Genomic DNA, 12,500 nt, shown 5'->3' on the forward strand with positions numbered 1-12,500 from the left:
TTCAGTTCAGTGTTGATTTAGTTCAGAACTGATTCAGATCAGAGCTGATTCAGTTCAGTGTTGATTCAGATTAGTGTTAATTCCGTTCAGTATTGATTCAGTTCAGTATTGATTCAGTTTAGTGTTGATTCAGTGTTGATTCAGATCAGTGTTAATTCTGTTCAGTGTTGATTCAGTTCAGTGTTGATTCAGATCAGTGCTGATTCAGTTCAGTGTTGATTCAGTTCAGTGTTGATTCAGATAAGTGCTGATTCAGTTCAGTGCTGATTCAGTTCAGTGGTGATTCAGTTCAGTGTTGATTCAGTTCAGTGCTGATTCAGATCAGTGTTGATTCAGTTCAGTGTTGATTCAGATCAGTATTGATTCAGTTCAGTATTGATTCAGTTCAGTGTTGATTCAGATCAGGGTTGATTCAGTGTTGATTCAGATCAGTGTTAATTCTGTTCAGTGTTGATTCAGTTCAGTGTTGATTCAGATCAGTGCTGATTCAGATCAGTGTTGATTCAGTGTTCATTCAGAGGGTTGATTCAGTTCAGTCATTGTTGATTCAGTTCAATCATTGTTGATTCAGTTCAGTGTTGATTCAGTGTTCATTCAATGTTGATTCAGTTCAGGGTTGATTTAGTTCAGTGTTGATTCTGTTCAGTGTTGATTCAGTTCAATGTTGATTCAGATCAGTGTTAATTCTTTTCAGTGTTGATTAAGATCAGTGTTAATTCCGTTTAGTGTTGATTCAGTTCAATGTTGATTCAGTGTTGATTTAGTTCAGTGTTGATTCAGTTCAATGTTAATTCAGCGTTGATTCAGATTCAGTTCAGTGTTCATTCAATGTTGATTCAGTTCAGGGTTGATTCAGTTCAGTCAGGGTTGATTCAGTTCAGTCAGAGTTGATTCAGTTCAGTCAGGGTTGATTCAATGTTGATTCTGTTCATGGTTGATTCAGTTCAGTTAGTGTTTATTCAGTTCAGGTTTGATTCAGTTCAGTGTTGATTCAATGTTGATTCTGTTCAGGGTTGATTCAATTCAGTCAGTGTTGATTCAGTTCAGTGTTGATTCAGTTCAGTCAGTGTTGATTCAATGTTGATTCAGTTCAGGGTTGATTCAGTTCAGTCACTATTGATTCAGTTCAGTCAGTGTTAAATTCAGTTCGGGTTTGATTCAGTTCAGTCACTATTGATTCAGTTCAGTCAGTGTTAAATTCAGTTCGGGTTTGATTCAGTTCGGTGTTGATTCAGTTCAGTCACTATTGATTCAATTCAATTTAATGTTGATTCAGTTCAGTCAGTGTTGATTCAGTTCAGGGTTGATTCAGTTCAGTCAGTGTTGATTCAATGTTGTTTCAGTTCAGGGTTGATTCAGTTCAGGTTTGATTCTCATCTGATAGTGTCAGTGCCTGACTCAGTAAGGGATGTTCCACACCCGCGGCCGCAGCGCCTCCGGCCTGCTCCGCTGGGAATAGACGAGGTCTGCGGTGTAAAGTGAGAGGTTGATGAAGCCGAGCACGGAGACGGCGAGCTTCACGTCCCACGAGCACTTCCCGCCCGGGCAGCCCTGGGGCCGCAGCGGAGCGCCGTACTTCCTGTCAAAGCAGAAGATGGGCCAGATCACGGCGGCGCTGAAGTACAGCAGCACCGCCACTAGCGTGAACACCGCCACACAGCGCTCGAACGGCAGCCGTAGCGCCGCGGCTCGGCCCGACACTGTCAGCGCCACCAGCAGGACGGAGGCGGCGCAGCACACGCCGAACACCGCCACGCAGTACACGGTCGCGCCGTGGCGGGAGAAATCGCTCCCGTTGGCGAGCGTCACGAAAATCACGCATGCTACGAAGATCTGCACCACCTTCAGGATGCCGGGCGGAGTCGCCATGTAGCCGCCGGTGCGACCCGGCGTAGCCCGCGACAGGAAAACCTCCGTCCCGTACGCGCCGCACGCCGCCCACGAGCACACGGTCACCGCGATACGGAAGTTTCTCACCTCGCAGTTATTATACGGACAGTCGTCGGCGCGCACAAAGTACACTGGATAGACGACGGACGCGGTTAGCGTTAGCAGGACGGCTAGGGACGCAAACGTCACGGTCAGATTCTCCCAGGACACCGGGAGACACGCGTGCAGGCGGGTCACGTCCAGAACGAAAACGGCTGCTGTGATGGAGAAGCAGGACGTCCAAACCGCCATGCAGAACGTCCCGTAGGTGGCGCTGTAACCGGCGGCGTGGATCACCAGAGAGACGACGGTGCAGCACAGCGTCAGCTGACACACGCGGGCGGCTCCGACCGGGGAAAACACGGCCGCGCGGTTTAAATAATGTCCCGCGGAGACGCTCATGACGTGACGGGCGCTTATACTAGCGCTTAGGAGTTTGGGGTCAAACGTCTCTCCAGAACAGCGTAATATTTTTAAATAGTATTGCTATTTAGAAAAATGTTTTCTAGTGTGGTATGTTTTAAGGTGTCATTTATTCCTGTGATTTCTTATTATCAAAGTTAAAACGTCATATAATTAATCAAAATAATACACTTACTAAGAATTTATTAAAATCATAAAAATAAATGCTCACTAAATATGTATTAAATCATAAAGATGTAGAATTAAACTTCCTAAATAAAATTTAAAAATTTAAATATTTTTTAAATGAATTCAAACACAAGAAATTATAATCAAAAATGTAAAATTATAAAATAACTTTAAAATAAAAAATGTATGCTTTTTAAAATTAAATATTAAATTATAAAAATATTTTCAAAATGAAATTAAACAAAATATTATTAATCATAATGTAAAATAAATTATATTAAAATAAAAAAATTATTTCTCATTCAAAAAGTATTCAATCATAAACGCTTAATAAAAATGTATAAAAATTTCAATCATAAAAACAAAATTAAAATAATAAAAAAAAATTTTTTAAATAAAATCAAACACTAAAAATTATTAATCATAATGTAATAAATTATATTCAAATAATAAAATAAATGCTTATTCAAAAATATTCAATCAAACGCTTAATAAAAATATATACAAATTTAAATAATAAACAATAAAATTAAATTTTAATAATTTAAAAATATCTTTAAAATAATATATAACACTAAAATGTGTAAAATAAGAAAATAATTTTAAATTGAAAAATAAATGATTGAAAACAAATCAAAATCTAATTTGTTAAATTAAACCATAAAACATTTAAATTATAAATATGTCAAATAAAAAAAAAATCTAAATATAACCTGTTAAATTAAATCATAAAAATGTAAAAAAATTAATAATATTAAAAAGAACAAAGTAAAACCTACTAAATAAAGTAGGTAAAAAGGTGTAACATTAAGAAATAATGTTAAAAATACAAATGAAAGCGCAAAAATGTGGAATTCAAGATGTTTTTGAATAGAACGTTATAAAAGAACAGCGTTTCTTGAATCTTTTATAACATTATAATGTTACTCTTGGTCAGTTTATTGCGTCCGTGATGAATAAAAGAAGGAACTCAAAACTCGTACTGACCCCAAACTTTTGACCGGTGCGTTTTAAAGCGTGTTATGGTGGAGTATTTGTAGCTCCGTCCTGAAGCTCTGCTGATATCTGCTGATAACGGAGCTCAGCGATCGGCCGCCTCTCCTCAGGGCTGCTCAGAGTATTTCTGACTCTATTCTGGAGCGCCTGACTCACCATCTGTCAAAAACGAAACCGTCTCGGTCAGAAACATCCGCGCTTTCCCTGCAGCCTTCAGAAGCAGCTCCAGACGGATGACAGCCGGAGCCTCTCCAGAGGAACTTATTTACACTCCGAGAGGGCGCGGCCGGAGGCTGGAATGTGGGTCCAGATGCACCTGTGAAGGAATCGCAGTTATTCTATATATAAATACACACACACACAAACACACACACACACACACACACACACACACACACACACTTTACCTACCGCCTCTACACTGCCCCTACCCCTAAACCTACCCATCACACACACACACACACACACACACACACACACACACACACACACACACACACACACACACACACACACACACACACACACTTTACCTACCGCCTCTACACTGCCCCTACCCCTAAACCTACCCATCTCACACACACACACACACACACACACACACACACACACACACACACACACACACACACACACACACACACACACACACACACACACACACACACACACACACTTTACCTACCGCCTCTACACTGCCCCTACCCCTAAACCTACCCATCACACACACACACACACACACACACACACACACACACACAGGGTTTCCAAGCATGCAGTTGAAGAATGAAGTTAAATATCCCAGATTGCTGAGTATCCGGTTCTGAAGGGAATCTTCCGGGATCAGTGTGAGCTAAAGGCGGAGAGGAAGGACTCGGTCTGGGAAACACAAATAACATTCATAACATTTTTCTCCAGCAATCAGCAAGGGCTGTGCGATCTTGTTAAATAACGCGATATTCGATATGCGATACGATATTGCAATTAGTGTGTAAAATCTATTTAAATTATATATTTATGTCACAAATCATTCACGTTAGGTATGTGTGTGTGTGTGAGCCTGTTTATGTGGTTTATGGCTTTAAAAACATACTAAATGATGTTTTTTTGAGAAAGTAAAAATGCAGAATGTTTCCTGTGATGGGTAGGTTTAGGGACAGTGTGTGTGTGTGTGTGTGTGTGATGGGTAGGTTTAGGGGCAGTGTGTGTGTGTGTGTGTGTGTGATGGGTAGGTTTAGGGGCAGTGTGTGTGTGTGTGTGTGTGATGGGTAGGTTTAGGGGCAGTGTGTGTGTGTGTGTGTGTGTGACGGGTAGGTTTAGGGGCAGTGTGTGTGTGTGTGATGGGTAGGTTTAGGGGCAGTGTGTGTGTGTGTGTGTGTGTGTGTGTGTGTGTGTGTGTTTTTAGCGAAGAATAAACTAAAAAAGTTACACAGTGTAGCTTTAAAAAAAATCTATAAAGTCTTATTATTTTTTTATTCACTTAGTTTTGGTTATTTTAGTACAAGTAAAAATAAATAAAAATTAGTAATGTCTCTTGGCAACTTGCTGAAATAAAATGTTTATTATATTTAGTATAATTTTTTATATTTTATTTTATTCCAGTTAAAGGGATAGTTCACCCAAAAATGAAAATTCTGTCATCGTTTCCTCACCCTCATGTTGTTCCAAATCTATCGCCCCCCGGTGGCCGGTCCCAGTATAGCCGCTCCTCTGTGTTTTCTAACGGACGCGAGGCAAACTAAACAATCAAATTACACTTCAAATATTTTTTCCCCAAAGTTAGTTTATGTCACTGAAGACAGTTATCATCACAATGATTTCATTTCAAGTGTTCGTTTTTAAATAAGTTTAGTTTTAGTTATGCTATAAAAACGGGTGTGTGACGTCATGATTGACAGCTGAGATCGACGTCTTCTTTGAGTGAGGTCACTGAGGCTAACGGACTTTTTCGGGATTTTTGTGAGCAGATTGGAACTTTAGCTTTAATTTCTACATTTCCATAACTGTTTATTTCACATGAACATAATGAATTGTTCTGCATCTGTGAGAGTGTGGGCGGGCTTTTGATATCGCAGCTGTACTTCCTGCTCTACTTCCTGCTTTTTACCACGCAGACTCGGTCCCAACATGCAGGACGCCTGAAAGCTTCAAATCGGATGATGTCGCGTCGTCCATATTTTTTTACGGCTGTTCCAGACCTGTGTGAGTTTCTTTCTTCTGCTGAAGACAAAAGATGATGTTTTGAAGAATGTTTGTAACAAAGCAGAGAGATCAACCATTCACTGCCACAGTATTTCCCCCTACTATGGTAGTCAATGGTTGCTCTCTCTGCTGTGTTACAAACATTCTTCAAAACATCATCTTTTGTCTTCAGCAGAAGAAAGAAACTCACACAGGTCTGGAACAACATGAGGGTGAGTAAATGATGACAGAATTTTAGTTTTTGGGTGAACTATCCCTTTAAAGTTTATTTTAAAGAGAGTTTTTTAGTTGTAGACTCCAGTTAACAATTATAACCCTGGTCTTAGTAACAGTTTGACTGTATAAAGATATTTTTACCAACAGCGCCACCTGCTGTTCTCACACACTGGTGCAGGCTGACTCCTCTCATTGGTTTGTGGGTCTGTACTGCCATCTGGGGCCCGCTGAGATGATTGACAGATGTATCAGCAACTGAGCTTTGAAGAGCCGGGGCCCCAAAACACATGACCTAAACTACGCCAGTGGAAAAGAGCTTAAAGGGTTAAAGGGTTAGTTCACCCAAAAATGAAAATGATTTCATTAATGACTCTCCCTCATGTCGTTGGACACCTGTAACACCTTCGTTCATCTTCAGAACACAAATAAAGATATTTTTGTTGAAAGCTGAGAAAGGCTTCAGAAAGGCCTCCATTGGCATTCAGTCCATTCCCACTCACAAGACCCATAAAGGCACTAAAGACGTCGTTACAAAGTCCATCTCACTACAGCGGCTGGACAATCATTGTACCAAGCGGCGAGAACAGTTTTTGTGTGCAAAAAAAATCAAAATATTGACTTTATCTGCCAAGATATTGTCTTCCGTGTCGGTCTCGGACGTGAACTCAGGCGATAGCGGCGCTCCTCCTCTTCCGGGTCGTGTATTCGCTATGATTCGAACGGTGGAGCTGCGTCATATTCTCACGCATGCGTCGAGTTCACGTCAATAATTTGGTGGATTATATCGTTAATTTGTTTTTTGTGCGCACAATGACTATTTTCGTCGCATTGTAATATTATTGTCCAGCCGCTGTAGTGAGATGGACTTTGTAACGAAGTCTTTAGGGCCTTTATGGGTCTTGTGAGTGGGTCAGTGGGAATGGACTGAATGCCAATGGAGGCCTATCTGAAGCCTTTCTCAGCTTTACACTAAAATATCTTCATTTGTGTTCTGAAGATGAACGAAGGTGTTACAGGTGTCCAACGACATGAGGGGGAGTAATTAATGAAATCATTTTCATTTTTGGGTGAACTAACCCTTTAAGGCCCCCTCCACACTGCAGGCAAAAGTGGCCCAAATCGGATTTTTTTGGGGTCAAGTGACCAGGTCAGACCTCTTCAGAGGTAGTGTGAACACTCAAATCTAGCCCAGATCTGATTTTTTCAATGCGGCCGCAGTGTGAACACACAAGGTGGATTTGATGTGACTTTTACGTCAATCTATGTCGACATTTGTCACAATGATGCACCGGCGAGTTCGCCCTAAACACAACAGACACAGACAGTAACATTAAGAAGTTGACTAGATATGGAGAACAGCGATGGAGCGAGTCAGTGGAGGGAGAGGGAGGTGTTAGACCTAATAAGCATATGGGGAGATACTTTAATTAAAGCTACGCTTGAAGGATCCTACCGTAACCGCTCCGTTTTTGAAAGCACACGAAATGGAAGAACAGGGACAGAAAAAGGTGGCTTCAGTGCCAAAGGAAGGTGACAAAAGGCCAAAATATCCAATTTTGCTCTCTTTCTTTTCCTTCTTCTCCCCTTCAGCACCTGCTCATTACTGTTATGGCTTCCATTACACAAATATGTTTAAATAAATGTGAAAATGCTTACTTCCTCTATAACCTCCGAGCTTTAGTGCAGCAGCGCGCTGCGTCTGATGTCATTGATATTGTTCTTTTGCACACGCAGGTTAGTTTGAAGCCTCAAACAGTTCACACTGGAATCAGATATAAGCCACATTTTAAAAGGTAATGTGAACAGCCAAGCAAAAAATCAGATCTGAGTAAAAAATCAGAATTGCGCATTAAGACTTGCGGTGTGAACGGGGCCTAAGAAGACCACTAGAGGGACCAACAACCGTTCATCCATGAACACAACCTGAAACTGAATCAGAAACACACAATCCTGTTCTTTAGATGAGACAGAGCTCATTATTTTCCCCCAATGATTGTTTTAAAACGACTAAAGTGGTGTGAATGAGTGCTAGCCTAACCAATAGGTCAGCTGTACGCGGGGACTGTGCAGATAGTCTGCTTTTGCACAGAATGTCCTTTCTATTAAAGGGTTTATGAATTGGAACACCTTACTAACGGTCATCGGAGGAAGCCACACTTATATTTTGTTTAAGAAACTGCTTTAAAGATGGCTAAATACTAACCAAAAATGTGATCATTAAGTAAGAACTATGCACTGGCACTTTAACAAAATAGGTACACCTATAATAAGCATTTTAGGATGTCTTTACATAGGAATCATTTTTTTAACAATCATGATAAGTATTTTATCTAGGCATGGACACTTTTTATTTTTATATATCTGTTTGGTATCATGTTTATTCTTCGTCTATTCTTTTTTTTTTTTGTTTATCATCCATGTCTGGGACTACGAATGGAAATTAGCTTTGTGCTAAATTCGGTGTATTTATGTCAATTTATATTATACGTTCATTAATATGCTTTGTCCCATCCAAATAAATAGATACATATACAAATCCATAAGCTTTTATTATAACCTCTAATGATTGGGAATATTATAGTGAGAAGTAAAACATAAAACAGCAGTTGCATTCAGTTTTATGTAGTTTGATTTGTTTTTGTAAGAGTACCTTTTACTACTGCGTAATTGATATGCTATTAGTTTTTAAATTAGATTATATTTTGATTTCATATTAAAGGCACAGTATGTAATTTTCCATCTCTTACTCAGCATAGAGGCGTGTCTTGACTCTTGAGTGGGCGGAGCTTTTATTCTGCCGTGGGCGCTTCCGCTTCTTCCACTCGTGTGTGTGTGTGTGTAACGTTGTAATGCTACTCTCGGCGCTACTATGAGCCTCTTGTTGACACTGCAGTGAGCGAGATCATATTAGGCGGTAAAACACGGCGCTCTGTGCGGTAAATCAACAACAGCAGATTTAAACAATAAGACTAACTGTGTTGAGCTGGAGAACAATCATTAGTTTCTGTCCATCAATGATCCAAACAGTGTCTAATAAAACACATCAGATATTAAAGCGGCGATAGTGTTGCCATGGTTACTACACAATAACACCGGAGGGGAACGCGGGGATGATGTCACTGATAGGCGACACACACACACACATGCTGCGTCCCAATTCGCCTACTTATACTACGTCCTAAAAGTATGTACTCTTTTTGTGAAGAAAAAGTATATACTTTTGAGTGTGTAGCAGAAGAGTATGCTAGCTTCGGGACTACTTCGCCATCTTTAACAGACTCTGTCGCTTAGTTACGTGCATCCCGTCACCGTTTATCTGCCCTGTCAATCATCGTCAGATTCGTCACAGTTCAAATCCTCCACATTCAGATTAATCTCCTACCGTATCGGAGAGAAATGTATCCGCTCGTTGATCTGCCATGTGTGTGTCTTTAATGCAGACTCTCCTCGTGTGTTTGCAGTTTGAATATAATGATGCATTTAAAAGTTAATGGCCAAAAATGTCATTACAAAAGTTCTCAATGCTGCTGCAGGTGAAATATAATGTGGACAACACTGAATAAATATATTTTTGTCAGGTTAAATATTGATAGGGTCACTCAAACCCCTTTATCTAAACTTCTCTACTTAACCATCGAACTCGCACATCCGTCATGTTTGTAGTTTTTTAACGCTTTTTATCCGCGTTTGTAGTTCTAATCGAATCCTCGTCCAATTCGCAATGGGTTGTGGGTAATATCAGCCGTTAGAGTGCCCATCGATCCATACTGTGAATTCGGACCGGAAATAGTAAACCATCCGGGAATCTTTGGAATACTCTTTTCAACATACTACGATTTGGGACATACTAATTCTATTTTCGTATACTATTTAGGATGGATAGTATGCGAATTGGGACGCAGGGACACACACACAAGGAAGGGCTCGTGGTAGAAAGCTCCGCCCAATCATGAGTCAAGACACGTCTTTGTTTTGAATAAGAGACAAAAAAATTACATATTGTGCCTTTAAAGGGACGGCACGGTTCATCACAACATGAAAATTCTGTCATCATTTTTGATTTACTCACCCTCCAGTTGTTCCAAATCTGTATGAATTTCATTCTTCTGCTGAATACAAGAGAACATATTTTGAAGAATGACGAGAACCATGCACTTGGACTTCATAGTAATTCACATCAAGTCAATGGGGTCCATCAACTCTTTAGTTCCCCATATGCTTTAAAATATATTCTTTTGTGTTCAGCAGCACAAAGAAATTCAACGTTCATTCAAACGTGATGCACATCAGGGCCGTTTTTAAAGTCCACCTCGAGTGTAGTGCAGATCCCTTTTACCTTTGAACAGGATGAGGAAGAAAACGCTGTGCTTTGCGGGTTAAAGTACTAGTTGTTGACCAGCGCGGCTCCTCCAAACCTTCAGCAGGTGCTCCGCCAGCCGCCTACGTCAAACCGCGGCTTCGATTTCAAAGAGCCGCCGCAGCTGGAGCTCATTAACCGGGGACATGACCAGGGCCATGCGCGCCACAGCCTCTCTTCCGGACACTTTGGAGTTCCTTTAGGGCAGCAGGACCGTTTAAATCAAACCATCTCGTACGAAACCACTGCAAATGTTCATTTGTAAACGATCCACAACACCGCTTTCAACTAAAAACGTAACTTTTATACGGTTTGTGCTTAGTTTTTGTTTTTGCGTGACAAAGGCGTTTTGGGTGCCTGGAAATGCAAACTTTTTGAAAACGACAGAAACACGGATCTGTGGAAACCATTATCGCAAGTGTTTTTCCACGCTTCTTTCTGATCGTGCAAAATCACTCCCTGACAGTAAATGTAGTGCCACAAGCCACGCATTGACAACCCTAATAAACATTTACATTGCTATACAGTGTCCGTTAGTGCCTCATTGACCACTTCGCTCATTGACGATCACACTGTCAATCGATCATGATGTCACATCCACTGTTTTTATAGCATCAAATAACTAAAACCAAACTGGTTTAAAAAAAAACAAAAAAAAACACTTGAACATACATCAGCATGATAAAAACTACCTAAAATGAAAAAATTAATTTGAAAAAATTAATTTGAAGTGTAATTTGATTGTTTATAGTGTGTCTCATGTGCCATTACATTACATGGAGAGGACGGGGTTTATGAGCTATGATGTAACTAAAGTAGCCCAATGTGATTTCTCCATCGGGTGGCCGAATTCTTGTCTAGGGGGGTGTTTTGAGGGTTTTGGACTTATTCTTCTTTGCAGAACCTTTCAAGCTCCATCAGGTTGGATGAGGAGCGTCGGTGCACAGCCTTTTTCAGATCTCTCCAGAGATGACCAATCGGGTTCAAGTCTGGGCCACTCGAGGACATTCCCAGAGTCGTCCCGTAGCCACTCCTGTGTTATCTTGGCTGTGTGCATTCGTTGTCCTGTAGGAAGATGAACCTTCACCCCAGCCTGAGGTCCAGAGCGCTCTAGAGCAGGTTTTCATCAAGGATTCATCTTTCCCTCGATCCTGACTATTCTCCCAGTTCCTGCCACTAAAAAAAACAACCCCACAGCATGATGCTGCCACCACCATGCTTCACTGTAGGGATGCGATTGGCCAGGTGATGAGCGGTGCCTGGTTTCCTCCAGACATGAGCCGCGTTTCCACAGCAGGAACTTTCCCCAGCAACTAGGGACTTTGGCGTGGTACTCAGTGTGTTTCGACTGCAGGAACCGGAGTCTAAATAAAGTTCCAGGTAAAGATTTCCCCCCCAAATGGCCCTATTTGCGAGGTAGCACTTTTTCAAAGTTCAGGAACTTTCAGGGGTGGGATTTGGGTGCTGAACATGCTGATTGGTTGAGGCCACACAGTATTTTATTTCAACATTATTCAACAGTACCGTAATCATCACGTCATCAAAGGGGCTTGGATTATATTTACTCAAATCTTAAACGAAGAGCTTGTTCGTATCTGCATCACCTTCACAATTTCTCTCAAAGATGATGATCATGTTGGGTAAGTACTCTGTGTATCAATAAATTATTTTATTTTTTTACAACACCAGCTAAGATCGTTTATTCCAGCGCGTGTGCAGACAGGGTTGCCAAGTTTTTACAACAAAATCCGCCAACTACTAGCCCTAAACAATAGCTTCTCGGAGGGTTCTCCGGGGGTTCTCCGGGCTAGCGTAGGACGAAATCCAGTGTGAACTTTAAAGACTCACGCAGTCCTACGTCACCGGACTAATCTTCACGGTACTTTAGACCGCGATGTAAACGCAGACAGCAGCAGGTCCTCAGAAATAAGTTCCTGGGACAAATTGTCCGGGTAATTTCGGTGCAAACGGGGCTTTGAAGTTCTATCTTTGTTTCATCAGACCAAAGGGTCTGAGAGTCATGGCCGGGTTTGTGCTCTGTCATGCACTGTTAACTGTGGGACCTTATATAGACAGGTGTGTGCCTTTCCAAATCATGTCCCTGGCTGAATTGACCACAGGATGACTCCAGCCAAGCTCTAGGAACATCTCAAGGATAATCAGTGGAAACTGGAGCACCTGAGCTCAATGTTGAGTGACATGCCAAAGG

General features: G+C 41.1%; 1 protein-coding gene across 1 annotated transcript in view; it reads right to left on the bottom strand.

The window, feature by feature from the left end:
- The window catches only part of LOC137058303 (myeloid-associated differentiation marker-like protein 2), a 3,128-nt gene extending 629 nt beyond the window's left edge, over positions 1–2,499 (bottom strand). Inside the window, exon 1 of the mRNA XM_067431539.1 lies at positions 1–2,499. This exon is cut by the window's left edge and continues 629 nt beyond it. Coding sequence (XP_067287640.1) covers positions 1,399–2,331 — 933 coding nt within the window. The 5' untranslated portion in view covers positions 2,332–2,499 and the 3' untranslated portion in view covers positions 1–1,398.
- Between the last annotated feature and the right edge of the window lie 10,001 nt (positions 2,500–12,500).

This window comes from Pseudorasbora parva, chromosome 22 (assembly GCF_024679245.1).
Source record: "Pseudorasbora parva isolate DD20220531a chromosome 22, ASM2467924v1, whole genome shotgun sequence".
In the NCBI taxonomy this organism is placed as follows: Eukaryota; Metazoa; Chordata; class Actinopteri; order Cypriniformes; family Gobionidae; genus Pseudorasbora; species Pseudorasbora parva.